At 39.5% G+C, this 24,240-nt stretch overlaps 1 protein-coding gene across 1 annotated transcript in view; it reads left to right on the plus strand.

Moving 5' to 3' along the window:
• Positions 1 to 3,133: 3,133 nt before the first annotated feature.
• Positions 3,134 to 24,240, plus strand: part of XB22169526.S (A-agglutinin anchorage subunit-like S homeolog) — an 82,846-nt gene continuing 61,739 nt past the window's right edge. Inside the window, exon 1 of the mRNA XM_041578361.1 lies at positions 3,134 to 3,223. Coding sequence (XP_041434295.1) covers positions 3,134 to 3,223 — 90 coding nt within the window. The remainder of the gene's footprint in view (positions 3,224 to 24,240) is intronic.

The raw sequence follows: 24,240 nt of genomic DNA on the forward strand, positions 1-24,240 counted from the left end.
TTGAACTGTTATTAGCATATAATTACATATAATATTCTATTATAGGTAAACCAATCTTGATCACACAAAAAAAATCATTCAGTAACAAACATCACGTTATGTTTGTGCTATAACTTAATCCACCATAAATACAACAGATCAGGATGGAGACAAATGGAAACTATGACAGGCTCTTTCTCACCAACATACATAGCAGTCAATGAATAATGAGACTCAGCTAGTTTGGTTATTTCATCTCTTAGGGGGATTCCCTCTGCAATCACCGCAAAATGCAAATATGTAGAATGTTCATCTAATTTTAAACAGACCAAAGCATATGGTAATAAATAGTAAGCATATGAAACTTAAAGAGGAGAAACAATAAGGGGCAGATTTATTAAGGGTCGAAGTGAAAATTTAATTAGAATTTTGGAATTTTTTTGGGTCAAAACTCTCAAATTCGAATTGTGAATTATCCAAACTCGATTCAAGTTTTAATTTGAATTTCGAGATTTATCATACTCTGACCCTGAAACCTGCCGAATTACTGTATAAGTCAATGGGAGAGGTCCAGGGATCAATCGGGTAATGTTTGCAGCCTTCCTTTTAAGAAACTCAAATGTCAGCAAGGCTGCAAACAGCCTTTTTAAAAGGCTTTTTAAATTCGATTTGTCTTTTTCGGGTTGATTCAATTTGTTCGAGTTTAAAAAAAAATATTTTAATAATACATTTTGATTGTTCGAATTTCAAATTTATGGGAGTTTATAGGAGTTTTAAAAAACGAAATCTGACCCTTGATAAATGTGCCTCCAAATGTCCAAGTCATAATGTACCAACATTGTTGTTTTTAAAAAAGGTCCGAAATTTATGTGTGTTGTTCTTCGTCTTTATGATGTTCTCATGAAATATCCATCATGATCCACAATATTTGGTTATTTCATGTGTTTGCAAAAAAAAAGCCTATCATTGTCAATGGAGAATTGCCTCCATGCCTTTTTCACAGTGTATGTCTTTACACTCACCAGATTAAGGTTCTTTCCTGTATGTAGTTACAGAAATGCTTGCCAGTGTTGCATGTTGCATATATATGGATTAGAGGTGGAGAGGACATAGGTGTCCCGTGTCTCACCCCATAGCATACGCATCATTTAGATATGTGCACTATGAACAACCATAGCAGGAGAGCCCTTTATTAAGTTAAGTGCAAGGTACAGAGCCAGTTGTGTAACTATTATTGGCCAGGTCCAGTGGCATAACTAGATATTACTGGGCCCCAGAGCAAATAATTTTTCAGGCCCCCAAAATGTCTAGAGGTTTAGCTGTTTTACCAATATTTATCGAAAATTGTACGGTATATGAATTAGGCCCCCCTGCAGGCTCAGAGTCTGCTTCTTCTGTAGTTACTCCACAAAAAAAAAAGTCCCACCCCTCTCCTTGTCCAGCGCTTGCCCGCCCACCACTTGACACTCACTTACTGGCTAGTTTAACTTCTTTTATGAGGGGGACTACCATACAACAGACCCACCCCCAAGCCCCGCTGTTCCCTGGGCCTCAGTGCTGCTCTGGGGTCTGCTGTATGGTAATGACTCCACTGTGCACAACCACTGACCTGGACACTAGCGCTCTTTGCATGGCACAAAAGGAAAAACTTGCACATGTGTTTGGAGCAATAGTAAGTTAACCCATAAGACTTATCCATTCTCTTGTTTGTAGTACACTTAGAAGGTTTTACTGAAATTTTATGTTTTAGCACTTTGCACTTATGTATTTCTTGGTTAAAATAAAGGGATAATTGCCTAGTTAATAGTACTGACCTATAATTATATCATTGTCTACCATAATTTTTGATGTCTAAATTATACGAGGTGTTCTTTTAGTAACAGAGTTTGTATTGTCCCATGTGATAACATATGTGTTTTTATTCGGTAGGCTGTAGAAAGGTTTAGTGAATGGCAAATATCTCCTGTGAAATTCTGTGCTAATCATAGTTTTGACCTTTGTATAATGAGATTGGAAAATACTATGAGAGAAGAGTTTTCTACTCTATTTCCCACACTCACTCACTGGATTTTGCACCCTATAACTTCCTGTCTTCAAAAGAATGAAAAACTATAGAACTGATAAGGTGAAAAACCTTTTGAACTAACCATAGTTCTAATTCAAAAGTACTACCAATGTAATTTTGAAAAGTACTGTTTTAAAGGATATAATTTGCAACATATTTATGGCTTTTGAATATTATTACAAAATTAATATTTGACTTTGGCAACATCATCATCATCATTTATTTATATAGTGTCAGCAAACTATGCATCACTTTACAATAATATTTAAAGGAGAAAGAAAGGCTAAAATTAAGTAAGCTTTATCAGAAAGGTTTATATAAATACACTAGTAAACCCTCAAAGTAATGCTGCTCTGAGTCCTCAGTCAAAAGAGACACAGCATTTCTTTCCTTCTATTGTGTACACATGGGCTTCTGTATCAGACTTCCTGTCTTCAGCATAAACCTCCAGGGCAGGGCTTGAGCATGCTCAGTTTGCTCCTCTCCCCCTCCCTCCTCCCATCCCTGCTGTAATCTGAGCTCAGAGCTGTAAGTGAGCACGGAGAGACTCAGGCAGGAAGTGATGTCACACCAAGCTTATATGGCAGCTTCTATCCTAAACAAACAGAGACAGTGTCTAGAGCTGTTTACTCAGGTAAGGTAAAGCATTCTGCAGAATAAATATAGCGTTCTAGCTTGCACTATTGTGGCTAATCTGTTGCCAATAAACTGTTTTGGAGCTTTCCTTCTCCTTTAATGAACAAGGGACTCACAGAGGTTTTATTAAAAGTGACTCTACAGGGCAAGACTCGGCTGTCTTTCGACACCTAAAAGACAAGGGACACTCCTTTAAAGATAGCAAGGTCCAAATATTGGATAAAGAAGACGCTGGTTTGAAAGAGGCATGAAAGAGACGATTCATGTCAAGGTGGAGAAACCATCCCTGACACCACCTGTCTGCTACCCCGGTAGTTTCAGAACACTCCACTCCACCATTGAGGCGAGTTGAGACACTAGCCTCAGGCGACAGTGCCCCCCCTGCCAGGTGGCAAAAAATGGTAATTTGGCTCTTATAGTGCAGAGAGCACAATTGCGCTCTCTGCACTAGCGATGTGGACCACCCCCTCCGGCGCACTGTGGATCAACCCCGATCCCTTCCGGCGTAATGTGGACCGCCTGACCCCCTCCGGCACTGAAAAGGTGAGTGCCGTGGGGAGGGGTGGTTGGTGGCAAAAGGAAGGTCGTCTCAGGCTGTAAAATGCCCAGGATCGCCCCTTGAAACATTGTTTTAGAATTTTATTAAAAAGTTATTACTCCTTAAACCTAAAGAGTATGGTCAGCAATTCAAATGTCTCTTATAAGCTTGCTTAGCTATTGACTGCTGGAGCAGGGTAGTTGCTCGGGTAGCCTGCAAGACAGTGCTGATACACAGTCCACTCCTGATGAACAAATTCCATTCTGACACTTGGCAGAATATTTTTTTTTTATTACCAATAGCAGATGTATGGGATACTTGATGGGGGAGTAATTCTAGCCCTAAGCTAATCACTGACTCTTATTCATGCTAATACTAACGGTCAAAGTTCAAATGTACTCTTAAATAAATATAACCCTTAATCTTCAGTGAAACAAAACATTTTTCATGAAATGAAAATAAAAATGTAATTAATGCACCGATGCATTCAGTCAGTGCAACTCTCAGTCTCCCTTGGCATGTTTATCTGGTTGGAGGCACAATGGACAACCATATAATAAGTCCAGTCTCTGTTATAAGTAGATAAGTCCACATAGCAACATTTTGTGAACGATTCTGTTTCTGTGTGTTTATTTTCTTGTTTATTGCCTATATATATTGATGAATACATGCAAAGTAGTGGCAAAAATCATGCAAAATGTTACTTCTTTTTGTGTATTGCCACCTCTTCTGAGCCATGAAAGGAACAGTTCAATAGTAGATTTGCCCCGAGTTTTAAAGTTGATTGTAATGATTTAAAGAGATACTGACACCTTTTATCAAATCTATCATAACATTGTCTATGTTATTTATAACTGCCATTAAAGTATTTGCCTAATGCTTTTACATTATCTTTCTTACCCCCCATGTTCCTCTATGATGGGGCTGGCATATTTGTGCAGCAGTGGTCCGTAAGCATTAGAAACTCTAACAGACAGGTTAAGAAGGGACAGTCAGGTTGGCAAAACAGTCAGGTTTAGGAACTTCAAGTAACAATTACTTATAAAAGCAGACTTTTCAGTGAAAAACGATCAACATGACCTATAGGCAACGTTCAGGGGGTTATTTATTAAAGTCTGAATGCCAAAAAACCCAAAAATTTGTGTTTTTTTACTATAAAATCCAAATTTTTAGTGAAAAAAAAACCTTGAATTTTTTGGGAATTATTATACCCGAATAATACTAATATGAATCTGAAAATCCGGCATCTCCGAACTGCCGAGGTTGCATATACGTAAATGGGAGCAGTCCCGAAGATATATTGATCTGTGCTAAGTTTCATTCAATAATCCAAAGAAAAAGTCTGAGTTTTCATGCTGAAAATCCAAAACATTTGTACAATCTGAAAAGTCAATGGCAAATGATCCCATTAACAATTTGAAGATGTTTCTTGCCTTCATGATCTTCTAGGGTTTTGGGCTGGCTTTCAGCCCGAAAAAGTCACATATTTTTAAACACAGGCCTGCATTCATGAGTCTTTGGCAGATAAATCCAAAATATTAATTTGCATATGATGAAATAAATAAGTTTGACTTATTTGCAAAAAAATCACTGAGCGCAGAACTTTATTTTTTATGTTTTGATTATTTTTTGTTTTTCCTGCACCAAGGCAGTTATTTTTTACATTGGTTGTTATGCACCCCTGTGTTGTGTTTAAACAAATATACACATATATATAGAATTTGTATATAAGCAACTCTTTAAGGCTGGCTTTAGATACTAGTTATTTTCTCAGAAACAAATGTGATATATATATGATGAAATTATAATTATCAGGGAAAAACACTGGGTACTATACCATCTGTTGCTTGAACTGCAGCTCCTTTGGTAAATGATCTCTATGGGACACGTTCTACAACAGCCAAAACAGACATTCTTGCTTATTCCTACTTAATGAACTTCTCAGTGCAAATGGGAATATGTTTATGTTTACAGATAACTATAGAGGAAGGATTCAGTGGTCAAATTGAACATATCTTTTTCCTTCCTACCTGTTTCCTACTTTGCTCTTTGTGTGTATAAATCTAAAGGAAGGCTTAAAACCAATTGTTTGTTTTTCTAAATATACATATTTCCTTGTGGAAAAACTATAATGGTAATGGAAAAGGCTTGTATGCCGCATAATATGCTAATATTGGTGAGTTTATTTAATCATGTGTTTTAAAAGCTTAAGGAGAATGATATTGAAAATTCAATTTAAATACATTTAAATTAAAATTAAATAAAAGAAAAATGGAAACATTTGATGTAATTGGCATAACCATTCATGGTTGTATTTTGTGTGCCTGAAAAAATTCTTTTACATTTATTAAACTATAGTGCGACATGTGTGCAGTGTGGTTTCGGTCTCAAAGCAGGAACTGATTATTATTATAATTAGAAAAGCACTTCATATTCTGTTGACATTTAATATAATCTAGTGTTGCAAATTATTTTATGTCACATATTTACCAAGTAATCCATGTGCACAATGTATAGACCAAGTACATTTAACCATGACTGTGAATCTCTATCAGTGTTTGTCGATCCTATGATTGTTTCCTTTACCATTGGTTCCTTGCTCAACAGATGCCTCAAAAGCAAAATACAAAAAAAATCCCATAACCTACATAACTGATTTCAAAACTTGGGGCCGATTTACTAAAAGTTGTTTTTTTTCCCACAAATCGTAAAAAATTTTTTGCTAGTAATTATCTGAAAAAATTGAATTTTTATTGTTTTTTTCCTGTTCATACTTTTTAAATTCATATCTTTTATAACCTCATAACATTCATGGTTTTAGAGGAATAGAGTTTAATCATGCTTTCAATATCTCCACAGCCACTAAAATTCGACCTTCAATAAATAGGCCGCTGAACAACTGAACTGTATGGCTAGAAAAGAGAAACCACCATCCTAGATATGGGGCTTACTTAGGGTTGCCATCTGTTCTTGTATTTTATCAGCCTGGACTTGGCCAGTACAAATTATGCTCAATGTCAATGCTATTAACAGGGAAGAAAGCTTAAAATTAGGGATGCACCGAATACAGAATTCTGTTCGGTATTCATCCTTTTTCAGCAGGATTCAGATTTTTCCGAATCCTCATGCCTGGCCGAACCCAATACTTAAAATCATATAAATGTTTGTCTTTCACCCTTTCTGCTCCTAATTTGCATATGCAAAATAGAATTTGGATTTAGTTCGTATTTGGACAAATCTTTCACAAAGGATTCAGGATTCGGCAATATCCCAAAGTAGTGAATTCTGCATCCCTAATTAAAATACAGGAAGGCTGTTTTTTTCCAGAAAAGGTCTGAAAAACTGCAACAGTTACCACAGCCTTCATTTTTCTTTTGGTTGACAAGTCTACTACTGATTTACTTGTCCATCAAATACCATTGTATTCTACCTAGTTCTCCTTCACAATGTTGTTTCTAAGTCCCATGCTCTACCATAGCTTATATTATTTTTGTGCAATATTCTGCAGAATTCTGATCAGAATATTTTATAAAGGCGATGTATACAGTAGGAATTCAGTGTGCTGTGCAATGTACTGTAGTGCATCTTTATGTAATGTATTGTAAGGATAATGGGTTGTAATGGGGTAGTTTCATGTACATTATTTTTTTTAAAAAAATATTAAAGGGAAGCTAAGGGCTTTGCAGTAGTCTGAAAAACTAAAACCACCTGTGTATTTCGTTGAGGCCACAGAAAAGATAAATTATGTGATATGCACTTTGTATAGTGACCCTTCTTGCCAGAAATCCTGCAAGTTAAATCAACTTGCCAAGAACAGAATCAAGCCCATTGTTTGATCTGCTGCATGTGAGGTTTGAAGAACCAAAAACAGATGGCGCTCATTTACAACTTCATTCCAAATAATGGCCACACAGTCTATTATTCATGGTGTAATGGAGTAAATATAGTAGTAAACTCATGTTATCCATATTTAGCATTTTTGGAGAATGTTTTCTAATCATAAATATGATGCAATATCTTGGCTCCTTATTTACTTCAGTTTTGTTATGGTAAAATAATCCATATGAAAATCACTCACAGCCTAGACGGCTTATTTTCACAAACTACAATGAATGGCTGCTGAAGACAGAGCCTCTTAAATGAACCTCAATGTAGAGGCTGACATGAGCACCATAATGTAACAGCTGAATTGTTATTGCAAAGGCCTATATAGATGTTACATGCAGGGGGGGGGGCAGGGAACCGTGCATCTGTCATTTCTGACATTTTCAAGAGCTATTACTGATGTAAAGCTAAACTCCTTTGGTGCCAGCTGTATAAGAGCTCAATATGAGATATGGGATTGTCAAAAGGAACCCTTTGAGCAAGAACCTGTGTTAACTAACTCTGCTAATTCCACATGGAGGAACTATGGAAAAACAAAACAAGATCCATCGGACTTATATTACAAAATGACTTCTAAATAAAGAAGAAGCAGAACACATTTTAAGTGCAAGCCCAATATTACACTCACATTAAGCTGGGGAATATATGTATATGACCTACTGTATAAGGGCATGACTACTAGTAGAAATAAAAAGATCTCCTTCCAGCTTAACATTGCCTATTATTGACTGCATACATGTTGCTGCGCACGTTTGACACAGTTATTAATGGTTTCCACTGATATCAATAGTGAGCAATGCTGTTGATGCAGTGTCAGACTGGCCTACCGGGATACCAGGAAAACTCCCGGTGGGCCCAGGTGTCAATGAGCCTCTTGCTGCTAAACATTTGGCCTATTTCATGGTCATTCCCTATTTATTTATGATAAAAAGAGGCTTAATAATGGAAGAATATAGCATATCATGTAGAAACTAGGAGAATAAAGAGGTTGTGTGAGGAGAGGAGGTATAATAGTTTGGAAAGCAGGCCCTCAGTCTAAGGTCTCTGGTGGGCCCCTGGCATCATAGTCCGACACTCTGCTGATGTAAGATATTTTTGCATTGTACCTACCACTGCGATTATAATATCCCATACTGAATGAATGCTTGGCAAAAGTGTTTTTTTTTTTCTCACCCTTTTGTTTTGTGAACTTGGTGCCTGAAGAAGACTTGTTTTTTCTGGTAGTAAACACATGCACACCAATTGTCCCTAATAGGTGGGGCAGGCAGTCCCAATTTATGGACCATAAAGGAGATTACTAGTAAGTGACCATGGTTTGTAATATGTATGGGACATGCCTAAAAAATAATGGTGCTCTTATCAGATTAGGGGCATGGTCTAAAGTGTCCAGCTTTTAAAATTAGGAATGTTAGGAAGTACTTAAACACAGACTAGCGTATGTATGAGACCAATAGATCAATGTATTACCAATGTATGATGCTCTGTACTTATTTAATAATACTTATTGTATTGTGTTATGGCCCTATGTGGGCAAGTTGTAAGTTTGACTAAATGAAAAAATAAGAATAAAAATATAAATAAAAAATAGAGGCTACAGCCTAGTGGCCCGGTGTGACCAGAGGTCCATCTAGATTTTTTTCAATTAGTATTTCTATTTCCTTTAATATATCTTTTTATTTGTGCTGCTGGGTCCAGTAGGTCACACCTGCTGGCAAAAGGAGGCATCAAAGGTGTGTTTGAACTAAGGTGTAGAGAGCCCGGGTGCAAGTGTGTCTAGATCTTCTTACCAGCAGTAGCCTAGAAGGGGAAACTGTCTGGATGGAACCTAGGAGCCCCACATGACATTAATCCACCACTGCCTAAACGCCTTTTAATAAGAAGCATTGACAAAAGCCTCAGATGTATGGCTACTTACTAAATGTACCACACACTAATATATTTTAATACAGATATAGGATCCATTATGTGGAAATCTGTTATCCAGAAAGCTCAGAATTATGGGAAGGCCACATCCCACAGATTCCATTTTAATCAATAAATTATTTTTTTTAAATTTCTTTTCTTTTCCTCTGTAATAATAAAACAGTACCTTGTAAAAATGAATCCTTTTTCGATGGAAAACAGTACAATTGGGTTTATTTAATATGTAAGTGATTTTTTAGTAAACTTAACGTATGGTGATCCAAATTACAGAAAGATCCTTTATCTGGAATGAGCTTTCTGGATAACAGCTCCCATAACTTTATTTAAAATATTTTTGTTTTTTAACAATAAACCTTTCATTTTTATGCAAGTTCAAATTTTGCTATAAAAAGAAATTGTTGCAAACAAAAAAGTGATTACCTGTGTCATTTTCAGAGAAGACTGAAAACATCTATGCTATATTATGTAACTCTGATTAATAGCAAAATGCAAGTGGTGGGCATGCTAATATATAGTAGGGCAATCACAGTTATAATTAGGATAGGCATGCTTAAGCATTCTTCCTATGCACTTTGAAAAATAAGAGAGCTGTGTGTTTAATATTAGTATCATCCTGTCATTCTGTACAGGAGCTTGCTGTTGTAATGTTATGTCAGATACGTAACAGGTCTGAGAGCAAGTGGAAAAAGAGCTACTTACAAGGGGAAGTAAAGGGGTTTTCCTTGCAGATGTGGGCAGCTCAGGGGACTGCTTTTGCAAAACAAGCTATGGGATCTGTTGGTTACAGGTGCACATGCTGAAATATAAGATGATAAATAAAACATAAACAATTTTTTAATGCAATTGTGTTTTGCTTGTTCTTAGGTTTTGTTCTTAGGTTTGCCACCTTCACTCTTTTAGTAGACACATTAGAATAATGTTTGATTTATAACTGCCTGTTTAACTAGATTGATACTACATGACTGCACAGAAGCCTTGGCATTATACAGAGCTGGCACTTGGTACTAATATGCAAAATGTTTTAAAGCAATGGGGAAGTAACCCTACTTTTTGTTCACAACAGAAAGTGATGCAACAACAAATGAAAGCAGCCCACCACTACATACAGTTAAGCAACACATTGGCATTGTAATTATTCCTATTGAATTATTCCTATGACCTGGAGGAGGGCACTGAAAGTACTGTTTCTATTTTTGCTGATGATAAAACATTGTGCAGAACTATAGGTTTCATGCAGGAAAAAATGTTGATTTGCCACTTTGCAAAGTGATTTGACTAGAAAACTGGGCAGCAAACTGGAAAATGAGGTTCAATGTTGATAAAGGCAAGGTTGTGCACTTTTGCAGAAATAATATAAATTCAAGTTATACAATAAGAGGGTTATTTATCAAAGGTCGAATTTTGAATTAATGTGAATTGTTTTTACTCTAATAAATTCAAATGTACTCACAACTCGAATGGGAGGTTATTTATGAAAAAAACTCAAACGTCTAATATTCGATCGAATAATCCCAACCCCAAAAATTCGAATTGAATTGAATAGAGTCCCCCGAAAAAAAACTTGAATGTCAGGAAGGCAATTAACATACTCAAATGGTTCAAGGGACCTCTGCCAATGACTTGTAAATGAGCTTGGCGGGTTTTAGGTGGCAAATATTCGAATTAGAACTGTTTCCATGGTCGAGATGTGGTAAATTTCACAATCACATTTACTTTCGATTTGGTGCTTTTAAATTTGAATTTGTGAGTTTTGACACAAAAGAAAATTGAAAATTCTAATTCAAATTTACCATTCAAATCTTAATAAATCTGCCCCTAAATGGCAGTGTGTTGGGAGTTTCCTTAACTGAGAAATATCTAGGGGGTTTTGTGGATAACAAGTTGTCTAATTCTGGGCAATGTCATCCTGTGGCCACTAAAGCAAATAAAGTTCTGTCTTGCATAAAAAAGGGCATAAACTCATGGGATAATTGATTCATTTTTAATTTTGCCTCATTATAGGTCCCTGGTAAGGCCTCACCTGGAGTATGCAGTGCAGTTTTGGACTCCAGTCCTTAAAGGAGAAAGAAAGGCTAAAATTAAGTAAACTTTAATAGAAAGGTCTATATAAATTACACCAGTAAACCCTCAAAGTAATGGTGATCTGAGTCCTCTGTCAAAATAAACACTGCATTGCTTTCCTTCTATTGTGTACACATGGGCTTCTGTATCAGACTTCCTGGTTTCAGCATAAACCTCCAGGGCACGGCATGAGTTAGTTTGCTCCTTTCTCCCTCTTCCCCACTCTTTTTATCCTACTTCCTCCCCTCCTAGGTGTAATCCGAGCCCAGAGTTATGAGTGAGCAGGGAGAGACTCAGGCAGGAAGTGATGTCACAGCAAGCTAATATGGCAGCTGCTATCCTAAAGGAACAGAGAGAGCTTCTAGAGCTGGTAAAGCATTCTGCAGAATAAATATAGTGTTATAACTTGCACTATTGTGGCTAATCTATTGGCAGTAATCTGCTTCAGTAGCTTTCCCTCTCATTTAAGAGGCTATAAATAAGCTGGGAAGAGTGCAGAAATGTTCAACTAAACTGGTTAGAGAGATGGAATACTTAAATTATGAGGGTAGATTTTTCCCAGAGCTTCCAAACCAAACTGGATGTGGTTGGACGGCATGCCTCCCCTAACATCCTGCCAGGGTCAGTTTGTGTATGTATGGATGCTGGGTTTCATTTGGAGGGGTTGAACTTGATGGACTTTGGTCTTTTTTTTAACCCAATCTAACTATGTAACTATTATAGCTGGCAGTAATCAAACACTTACAGTCAGTGAATGTTCCCACGTGTTAATTTACATCTGAAAATGGCGGACATATGCTGCAGATATGCGCCTTTTCATTAAACCATTAAGCGATTTCCTTTCTTTATTCTTCACTAGTAAAGACTAGTCAAGCTAATTGCATAAAGAACTGTTTGACATATATATATATATACATATTTATATTTATGTGTGTGTGTGTGTTTCTTTTGATCATTTATTAGTTTAAATATTAGAATATCCTGGTAAAAGGACATTCATCTTATGTCTTTTAAATTCAGGTATGTTTCTCAGTGCCTTATTTTTCCTTCACCCAAATTGTATTTACAAGACTGATTTCCAGTCAGGGGAAATTACATATTAGGGAATGTGTGCACTATGGCAACGCTGCCCTGTTATTACCTTCTGGTTTTTGGTATTCTTTTTAATTTAACTTGCCAATTGCAACAGTGCAATCAGTAGGGTATACTCAATTCTGAACAACATGTAGGTAAACCTCACAAATCCGTTGTAATATTGTTATAATTCACACAAAGAGGTCTAATGTTATTCCAGATTGGTATCCCTCAGCAGCCTATAAAGAATTAGCTTGGTCAACAAAATTAAAACATAATGCTGACTGATAAAATTGCGCTTTATTTGACAGTTTTCCCCATTACTTTTGAGACAGGGGCCCAGGGAATGTGCATTAAAACTAGCACTTCCATTATGTAAGGCCCGAAGGCGCAGTTGAAGTAAGGACCAAAGAGGAGGCAACAATCCAAGATCGCGGTACAGAAAAGGGTTTATCAAAGAATGGTCGTAAAACAGGCAGAATGGTCAAGACAGGCAGTACAGATTCAAAGTCGATAACAGGCAAGGTTCAAACACGGATAAGCAAGACAGAATATATCGCACCCAGGAACTATATGAAATAGACCTATAATTGGGCAAGGTCAGGATGGAAATGAGGGTCTTTATAGTCCAGTCTATTGGCGCCAAAATTGACGCGCTGGCGTCAGACGCAGACGCCAGCGTCCCCACGCTGACGCCTTGACGCCGGCGCCCGATTCTGACGCCGGCGTCCGTTCCGTCGCCGGCGACCAATCACAGGGCAAGAAGGAGATGATGCAGGATGATTGCGACCACCCGGAGCCATGTGCAGGGAAGAGGAATCGCCATTTTGGACGCCATCTTGGAGCAGGTCAGTAGACTCCATTACAGTACCCCCTTCCTTAGGGGGGGCCTCAGGACCACCGGGACCAGGACGGGAAGGAAACTGCCTATGAAACCTGCGAACAAGGATGGGGGCATGGACATCAGACTTCTTCACCCAAGAGCATTCCTCGGGACCGAAACCCTTCCATTCGACAAGGTACTGGAGAGCGCCCCTGGAAAAACGAGAGTCCAGAATCCTGCTGACTTCAAATTCTAAATGGTCATCGATAACAACAGGAGCTGTGGAAGAAGAAGAGGGGGAAGACACTGCAGGTTTAAGGAGAGACACATGAAAGGCATTAGGGATCCGCATCTCGGGAGGAAGAAGAAGACGAACTGCCACAGGGTTGATGACCTCGATGATGGGAAAGGGACCGATGAATTTGGGGCCAAGTTTAGGAGTGGGAATCTTGAGGCGAATATTCCGTGTAGACAACCAGACCTTGTCACCAGGAGCATAGGGTGGGGCGGCAATTCTTTTCCTGTCGGCAAACTTCTTTTGAGAAGATGAACTCTTTTCCAGATTAGCAGTGGTGGCCTGCCAGATGGCCAGCATATGAGCGGCTTGATCATTAGCAGCAGGAACATTTGTGAGTAAGAGATCCTGAGGGAATGCCAAAGGATTCCGGCCATACACACAGAAGAAAGGAGATTTCTGGGAAGAAGAATGTAAAGAATTGTTATGGGCAAACTCCGCCCAGGGAAGAAGGTCCGACCAGTCATCTTGACACAAAGACACATGGCAACGAAGAAATTGCTCCAAGGCCTGGTTAACACGTTCAGCGGCACCATTGGACTGAGGATGATAAGAAGAAGAAAATTGAAGAGAGATATTTAAAGCATTACACAGTGACCTCCAAAATTTAGACACAAATTGGGGACCACGATCGGACACAATTTCTGCTGGAAAGCCATGGAGGCGAAAAATATGTTTAATAAACAGTTCGGAAAGTTCAGGAGCAGAAGGCAGTTTGCGGAGAGGAGTGAAATGAGCCATCTTACTGAATCTGTCGATAACGACCCAAATGACAGTGTGGCCGGAGGAAATGGGCAAATCGACAATAAAGTCCATGGCGAGGTGAGTCCAGGGTCGAGATGGGATGGGCAGTGGAAGAAGAAAACCCTTGGGAGGAGAATGTCCGGATTTAGACACAGCACACGTGGAACATGAGGAGACAAAATCTTTAACGTCCTTTCTTAAGGTTGGCCACCATACTAGACGAGATAAGAGCTCGGTCGTCTTCTGAATTCCAGGATGTCCGGCCTGTTTGGAACTATGAGACTGAGACAAAATAGCAAGACGAAATTCTGGAGGGACAAAAGCAACACCAAGAGGAGTTTCCGCAGGAGCAGAATCTTGAGCGGACAACAATTGGGAGGCACAGGAAGGGAACAAGGCAGCAATAATCTTGATGGAGGGTACCACAGGTTCAGGTTCCTCGGACACAGAATCTTCAGGAATAAAGCTTCTGGATAAGGCATCGGCCTTCCTGTTTCTGGAGCCAGGACGAAAGGTAATGACAAAATTAAAATGGGAAAAGAAAAGTGCCCACCTGGCTTGCCGGGGATTCAGGCGTTTGAGGGTTTGGATGAACTCAAGATTCTTATGGTCGGTAAAAATTGTCACAGGAACCGAAGAACCCTCCAGTAAGTGTCTCCATTCCTCCAAGGCTAATTTGATGGCAAGTAGTTCACGATTCCCCACATCATAGTTCTGTTCTGGGGCAGAAAATTTTTTAGAAAAGAACGCACAAGGGTGGAGTTTACCGTCAGAAATGGATCTCTGTGATAAAACTGCTCCAGCTCCGACATCAGAGGCGTCAACTTCCATGAAGAAGGGATGTAGGGGTTCTGGGTGCCGAAGAATTGGAGCGGAAGAAAAGGCCTCTTTGAGGGACTTGAAGGATTCCAGGGCTTGAGGAGACCAGTGTTGAGGTTTGCCCCCCTTACGAATCAGGGCCAGAATTGGAGAAAGTCTGGAAGAAAAATTTTTTATAAACTGTCTGTAATAATTGGCAAAGCCAACAAACCTCTGAATGGCTTTGACACTGGTAGGAAGAGGCCAGTCCAGGATTGCAGACACCTTGGCAGGATCCATCTTGAAACCTAGAGGAGAAATGATATAGCCAAGGAAAGGAATAGACGAGACTTCAAAAGTGCATTTCTCCAATTTAGCAAAGAGATTGTTCTTCCTTAGTCTGGAGAGGACTTCACGTACTTGGGCACGATGTTCCAAAAGATCTTTAGAAAAAACAAGAATGTCATCCAGATAAACGACCACACATAGACCCAACAAATCCCGAAAAATATCATTAACAAACTCCTGGAAGACCGCAGGAGCATTACAGAGACCAAAGGGCATGACCAAATACTCATAATGTCCATCACGGGTATTAAAGGCGGTCTTCCACTCGTCCCCTTCACGGATCCGGATAAGATTGTATGCCCCCCGAAGATCCAGCTTTGTAAAGATATTGGCACCCCTAAGCTGATCAAACAGTTCAGAAATAAGAGGAAGAGGGTACCTGTTTTTAACTGTGATCTTGTTGAGTCCTCTGTAGTCGATGCAGGGCCGCAAACTACCATCCTTTTTCTCAACAAAGAAGAAACCTGCTCCGGCAGGGGAGGTGGAAGGACGGATGAATCCTCTCTGAAGATTCTCCTGGATGTATAACTTCATAGCAGAAGTTTCCGAAGGAGAGAGTGGGTAGGTGCGGCCCCTGGGGGGCATAGAGCCGGATAGAAGTTCCACTGGGCAATCGTAAGGCCGATGGGGAGGAAGAATCTCAGCAGAAGACTTGTTAAATACATCGGCAAATGCTTGGTATACAGAGGGAAGAGAAGAATTAGAGGACACAGAGGAAATTTTGACAACCGGAACAGTGGGTAGGCAGTTCTGTAAACAAAAAGGACTCCATCTGGAAACTTGCAATGTGGACCAGTCAATGACTGGATTATGTACACATAACCATGGCAGTCCCAGGACAACCGGAGTGGAAGGGCAATCAATGAGGAGGAAGGATAGTCTCTCCAAATGCATGGTGCCCACCTTAAAAGAAAGTTCCTGAGTAGAATGTGAGACGAAGGCAGACGACAGAGGACGATCATCAATCGCCAGGACACGAAGAGGAACTGCCAAGGGTTGGAGAGGAATGAAATGACGTCTTGCAAAGGATCGATCCATGAAGTTTCCTGCAGCACCGGAATCTAGAAAGGCTTGTAAGGAAAACTTTAAAGAGCCAAACTGGATCTGTACCGGAAGAAGGAAACGTAGAGTAGAGGAATGGGGAGAATGACAAATCCCACCCAGGTAAGTCTCCCCGAGCTTACCTAGGCTTTGGCGTTTCCCGGCTTCACTGGACACTCCTGGGCAAAGTGGGCTTTACCCCCACAGTAAAGGCACAGGCCGGCAGCCCTTCTCCGGAGTTTCTCCTGTTCGGACAGGCGGGCCCGCCCAATCTGCATGGGTTCTTCAGCCGGCAAGGAGGAAGAAGCAGAATCCATAGGAGCAGGAGGAAGCACAGGGGAACTGGATTGAGAAGCAGGGGTCTCTGGAAGCGGGGGGCCAAAGAAGGTTGGAACCGGGGGTACCTCTTTGTACGCTCTCGGTCGAGTTCAAGCTGGAACTCCCTCTGCCGGGTATCCACCTTCACCGCCAATGCCACCAGATCCTCCCACCGAGAAGGAATTTCCCGGGAAACGAGGTCATTCTTAATGCGTATAGCCAAGCCGTTGTAAAAGGCCGCGTGGTAACCATCGTTATTCCAGGAGGTCTCTGCCACCAGGGTACGAAATTCAATGGCATACTCGGGAACTGAGCGAGTGCCTTGTTGAAGCTGGAACAGTCGAGCCGAGGCTGCAGTAGTACGACCAGGAGCGTCAAACACCGTCCGGAGTTCTTGGAGAAAGGCCCCGGCGTTGTCGATCAGCGGGTCTCTCTTCTCCCAAAGGGGAGACGCCCATTCCAAAGCCTTCCCCTGCAGACGGGAGATGACAAAACCAACCTTGGCTTGCTCGGAGACGAACTGGCCTGGCTGCAGAGTGAATTGAATTTCACATTGGTTAATAAAACCACGACAAGCTTCTGGGTCTCCGCTGAAAAGAGGTGGAGCGGGAACACGAGGTTCAGACACCTGGAGAGGAGCAGGAATGGCAGGAACAGGCACAGCCGCAGGAGCCGCTGGAGACATGGCAGTCAATTTCTCCAGGATAACATCAATTGCCTGGCCAATTTGAGACTGCTGGGCTTCATAGGATTTCATGCGAGAAGCCAATCCCCGAATGGCCCCTCCGACATCGAGGGGTACTTGGGCCTCCTCCGAGGGGTCCATGCCCCAATTATACTGTAAGGCCCGAAGGCGCAGTTGAAGTAAGGACCAAAGAGGAGGCAACAATCCAAGATCGCGGTACAGAAAAGGGTTTATCAAAGAATGGTCGTAAAACAGGCAGAATGGTCAAGACAGGCAGTACAGATTCAAAGTCGATAACAGGCAAGGTTCAAACACGGATAAGCAAGACAGAATATATCGCACCCAGGAACTATATGAAATAGACCTATAATTGGGCAAGGTCAGGATGGAAATGAGGGTCTTTATAGTCCAGTCTATTGGCGCCAAAATTGACGCGCTGGCGTCAGACGCAGACGCCAGCGTCCCCACGCTGACGCCTTGACGCCGGCGCCCGATTCTGACGCCGGCGTCCGTTCCGTCGCCGGCGACCAATCACAGGGCAAGAAGGAGATGATGCAGGATGATTGCGACCACCCGGAGCCATGTGCAGGGAAGAGGAATCGCCATTTTGGACGCCATCTTGGAGCAGGTCAGTAGACTCCATTACACATTATACTTAAATATACTATTACTTAGCCTTTAGAGTGCTTCCACACCCCTATTTTGTACATTGTATTGTTGCTGAAAGCTGTGGCTGAGCTTCATGTGGTTTTTAATAGCACTCCATACCCCCCCTTAAACTAATGGGGCCCTATACTTTTAAAAATGGGCGTTGGTTGGACAATTCCTCTCCCTTAAAAGCCGCATACTGGCGGGGGAGGATAGATCCTTTTTACTGAAACCAAGGTTCAACAGACACTGATTACACTGAATGCTACTATGCAGTAAGACTTTTTATACTATGGCTGAAAGGCAAACAAGTTAGGGACCGCCATGTGGGGTTTACCTTGACGTGGTATGGTGGCTTTTCAACTTTATGATCATAACTTTGTAACTAAAAACCCCTGTTTTGTAAACTTACTTTTGAGACAGGGGCCCAGGGAATGTGCATTAAAACTAGCACTTCCATTATACTTAAATATACTATTACTTAGCCTTTAGAGTGCTTCCACACCCCTATTTTGTACATAGTTTTCCCCATGATGTCATATAAAGTAATCAATCTAATGCTACACTGTTGACATTTAATCAGATAAAAGCAGCACATGAATATTAAAGACTGTATGGCTGCATTTCAGATAGGGTTGATCTGGAACATTCTGCTGGCTTAGATGGGAAGGAGAGCATTACATGTTCCTACCAAATAACAGCAATCGTGCCTGTTTAAAACAAAAAAGGTGGCACTTAATTTATAGTGTATATGTGACTTCATTCACCTGTGGCCAACTAAGTAAGGAGGTCATCCTCATACCTAAACATGTTATACTAATTATTATTATAATCCTAAATATATTGTTTCCTATTTAGGTGTTCAGCCTTCTTAATAACCTGTTGAGAACTTTTGTGAGTGAATGCATGCATCTTGTTGTTGCTCTTCCTCTGTCTCCACTACCTTCAGGTATCTTTTCCAGTGATCTGGGCTTCTCCATTAGAAAACCACCTCAGTCTAGTTATTTGTGCTTTTAGGGATGGCCTGTTTAATTTGGTCAAAGATCCATTTCACTATTTCAATTTATCCACTGATTCCTTACCATCCATAGAAGTTTTCATCAAGGAATCCATGCTTTTTCTGTCCTGAGTTTTTATTGTCCAGCATTTACATTCACTGATGTAGTCAATGAAACACACTTTGACATCCTTCTTGTGTTCCTTGGCTTTTTCCCATTATCAAACATCAATATTCCCGGCCTTTGCTTAATCCAGCTTCAACGTCTGCCTATTCTTTTTAAATTAAGGGCTGTAATCTGCGTTGAATTATTTTACTGGCATGTGATACAAGTGAATTGTGAAATAGTTTGCACTTTCTGACCTCTTCGAATATAATAGGAGTCAAATTTGTTGGACTATTTCATATAGTACAAAATTAGAAACAAATTATATTTTATTATATGACTGCTTGTAGTTTTTAATGTGAACTCACAGTTCGGGATTCGGCCTTTTTCAGATGGATTTGGATTCGGCCGAATCCTTGTGCCTGGCCAAACCAAATCCGAATCCTAATTTGCATATACAAATTATGGTATGGAAGCGAAATCACGTAACTTTTTGTCACAAAACAAGGAAGTAAAAATGTTTTTTTTGTAATCATTTAAATCATGTAAAACAATAATGTAGCACCAGGTCACAAGTGATACTTAAAGGAAAGCTATACCTCCAAAATGAATATTTAAGCAACAGATAGTCATATTAAGTGACATATTAAAAAATCTTACCAAATTGGAATATATATTTCAGTAAATATTGCCCATTTACATCTCTTACCTTGAACCACCATTTCGTGATGGTCTGTGTGCTGCCTCAGAGATCATCTGACCAAAGATCAGCTCTAAATCTAACAGGAAGAAGTGTGGAAGCAAAAGGCTACAAAATAATGTTATCTTTAAAATTAGCCCCTTTATTTGAGGTCTCTATGTTCTCTGGTCCTTGTCTGTGTTTCAAATGAGGGATGGGCGTGTCCTATGGTCCCTGCCAGATGCACAGTAGGAAGGGGACAGCCAATCACAATCCTGCAGCCACACAAGCAAAGACAGGCTTCAGTTCCCTATCAGGTCCTACTAGCTGCTGATTAGTTCCTATCCTACAGTGCAGTGATGCCGGCTCCCCTGCAGAGCCTGGGAATTCAGGGAGCAGGAAGTGGAACAGATGGGCGGGACTAGAGGGGTTTTTGTAGAAATTTACAATAAAGTAACCAGAAACACAACTTTATAAAGCACATTCCTTCTATATCTAAAAGAGTTTAATGCACCTTCTTGTTTTTTACATAAAATGTCTCCTTTAAAGCAATAATGTGCAGACATATATGAGCTGCTATAATGTGTCCTATATGACTTTGGGGTAAACCCCCCATTCTTTCATTTCCTGAACCAGAGTATTAAAATCAACCATACCTTACATTAGATAAGAATTTTAATAGGCTCATTATTCAATCTAAATTGAATAATCCCTACAAAATCTAACCAGCCCAAACATCCTAACTTTAAAATAGACTAGACATAGGAAAAAAAACATTCAAGATGAACCAGAGTATTAAAATCATTCAAGCTGAAAGATTCAGTTCCATCCAAAATTACAAAATGTAACCTTTAGATTATCATTAGGCCAATTAAAAAGCAAATAACCATTCTGTACAAAAATGTCTGCACATTTTGAATAAAGAGAACATTAGTAAGCGAAATGACTCAAAGAGAAGCACTACTTTTTAAAACCCTATTGACTGCATATGTTGCCTAAATTTTGCAATTTTGTGATTCTTTAATTATTGTGAGTTTTTCGGCAAAGCAAAACATTTATCTTTTTGATCAGTCTTTCAGTTCAGGTTATACATGATTAAATAGAAAGGCTTGTTCAAACACCAATATTCAGTTCAGACACCTGTGTGTGTTTTGGGTAACTGTCATTCTGATACAAAAGGGCTCAAATATTATATGTCTGGATTTGTAGTCATATCTACACACTGCTTGGTTATTCATTAAGCTGGTAAGTCAGTACTGACAAAATGTGATTGTACATGGTGAGATACTCAACTCTGAACTTCCTGCCAATTGTCAAATCATGTTTCAGCTCTTTCTTGTCTGTACTGAAGTAGTTAGTAAACCATAAATTAGACACGAGAGGATGAATTAGGGATATAACAGTTAGAAAGGTTATAGCAGCAAAGGCAGCTGCACACCACATAGGGACAGGGCAAGACACTAGAGTAGACATGCTGGAGACAAAAATGAGAGTATAAGGTAGGGGACATAGAAAATGTGTAAAAAACAGAACCAAATTAAACTGCTTGTTGATCCAAAGGAAGGTTAAAAAAATTTGAAGCCATAGCCATCTCTAATTTGCCTTGAAGGGGGGGGGGGTCTTCCTTCCTGATTCCTGTCAAACACCCACCCATTTTCAAATACAAGAAGAAGCTTGTTGTTTGCCCAACACAAATATGACGGTAATACAGTGATGGCTGCACACATAGGAACCAAAATAATCATTATCACTTGTCATACTACAGTTGTATAGCATGTTATCACCGTTTTTGCACCCATGTTATTGCCTAATGTAGTCAAGATGATCCCTAATGTAAGAGAAAGCAGAAATGTGGCTTATATATTTTATTTTGCTTCTTTAGGTGTTTCTTTTTCTTCTATAACCTAGAGCAGGGGTCCCCAACCTTTCTTACTTTTGTGCCACACACAAATGTAAAAAGAGTTGGGGAGCAATGCAAGCATGAAAATTTTTTGGGGATGCCATAAAAGGGCTTTGATTGGCTATTTGGTAGCCTCTGTATGGATTGTCAGCCAATAGGTGGCTCCATTTGGTGACTAGAAGGTTATGGTGCAGATTGTACTGTGAAATCTGTACACAATGTTTCTGCTTCATGACATGTTTATTTCGGTGCTCATCTTGACTAGAAGGGAGAGAAAAAGACGCACTTGATGCTTAGCTGTGTTTGATACATTTAAATAATATAATGTAACTCTATCTACATGATAAAATATACATGTTAGTACAATAGCCAGGGTCATATGTAAAGATCCATGAACCCAGTGCTTCATTAAAGGGGTTGTTTACCTTCCAAACACTTTTTTTTAAAATTCAGTTATTTAAAAAGAGTACACCAGTAGACTTTCTTTAATTGCTAATTGATTTGACTAATGTTAAAGATTAAAGTTTCATTAATTACCATCTCATGTCTCCCAGCAGCAGCTGGGGGGGGGCATAATCCATACGTTCCATTAGTTACAGTATAAGTGATACAATAGTTGCTAATGCTCTGGCTGCTCTGGCAGGGAATTTTTTTCCTAAACATTTTGTTTTTTATATTTATAGGCACCACTGGGCTGTATCTCTAAAACTGACACCATAGGTAGGTCCCACAGATGCATACTGTATATTGACAGCAATGTAGAAGACATAAAGTTGGTTTCTATCATAAAATATTGTAATAGTAATTATAAAAGTCTATAGGTTTGTGGTGTTTAAGATAGGATCATGGGCCTTCTTGACATAACAGCTCGGCTTTATTTTCAAGACAGGTTATCTGCAACAGGTGTTATGTTGATGTACCCAGTTCTAAGGGATTATAACACGATTTGGGGTTTTGTGCACCAAGGCTCTGCAGATGTTTTCACAAACCTGCATTCTCTCTCTTAGATTTCTGTGACCCTAGCTCACTTTTTTTGTACAGTGTCTGGGGTTGTATTCTGCTTTTAAATGCATTGCTTGTGCCTCTTTCTCTTTAATCAAAGGCGCACATACATGTAAACGGCAAAAAGCATTCATCCATCTTAACAGATCTGGACAGGTGTTGATTCAGCACTAATGTTTGGGTGCTTTCAAACTATTTTACTGTGATTACATTTTACCTGTCATATATGAAAAATGTATACAAGTTGCATGAATAAATCACCATCTCCAAATTGCCATGTGTTTTTTGTTTTTTCCACAATTTCCTACAGAACTTACACTACGTGGTTCCTCATCAGCAGGACACCCAATAGCTTCAAAAGCAGGACTTTGTAAAATGCAGAAAAACAAAAGTGCTATGAAGGCAATATATATATATATATATATATATATATATATATATATACACACATACATGCACAGATTTCCATGAGTTATATGTCTACAAAATCCTTTTTTACAACAGCATGTATTTGATCCACACCTAGTCTCCCGCAGTTGCTTTCGTTTTCTTGCCATCCATCTATGGTGGAAAACAAGCACAGCCTCAATCCAGCTGTGTTTTTTTGGCAGTGTATTTAAATAATGATTTACACAGCCTCAGTGCTTCAATTCCTAGCCCTGTGTTTCCACTGCCCTATCTCCCTGTCTGTGTGTGTGTGTGTGTGGTGCGGTGGGTTGACGTCAGTCAGTTGCTAATGCTGTCCCACCCACTCACGCCTGCTACAGTCCTGCCTGCAGTCCCAGCAGTGACGTATATAGAGTCAGGTTCCATTAATAACCTTTTCATTTCCAGAGAGCATGTAGACCAAAGCATATATAGCCACCCACTACTTCTTCTTCTTGTTATCTATTTTAATTGTCATTTACTAGAAAAATACTTCACAGTTCCCCAGTTTCAGCCCACAAGAACAGTCCGAAATGTTGAGTTTTCAAACCAAAACTATACAGTACATTAAAATCATATATGTTCTTGCAGTAGTTACCTGTTCAATAAATGGTTAAATGACCAAGTCACTACATATGTGATGTGTCAGATTACATACTGTATATATATCAGGTACTGTATATCAGGTAACAGATGCACTCCAAGACTTCATAATGCTGTGAAAATAAATACTTTTTGATTTTCAATGTTTTGGTGTCATTTCGAACTTTATACTGTACTTATATAAATCAACAAAGTAAAATTTAAAGGAGCAGTATACCACTTTTTAAACATTATTTTCAATGAATATTGAATGAATGAACCTTTTTTATGCCTGTTGTTTAAATGCATATGTACCGTATGGTTAATGTTTTTTTTAGCTAGACAGACAAAGGGGGCTTGTTACTAACATAATAAATAATAATAAATAATAAATAATAATAAACATGAAATAAATATCACCAGTTATGTTGGCGATCAGATCTTTGCTTTTGTTTATTCACTTGTAGGTGACTGTTCAACTGTAATTTCTGATTGGTTGCTATGGTAAATATAAAAACGAACACTTCCTCTCATCTGGGAACCTCCCCCCCACACACATTACAACCACACATGGTGATCATTCGCATGCAGGGGGTGGTGGAGCTCCTGGCTGGTTTGGTGTTGGCACTGACAACAGATAAGTTGTCTCAGTACAAAGAGCAAAGAGTGCCTTTCCCAGAAGTGATA

This window comes from Xenopus laevis, chromosome 1S (genome assembly GCF_017654675.1).
Source record: "Xenopus laevis strain J_2021 chromosome 1S, Xenopus_laevis_v10.1, whole genome shotgun sequence".
Taxonomy (NCBI): Eukaryota; Metazoa; Chordata; class Amphibia; order Anura; family Pipidae; genus Xenopus; species Xenopus laevis.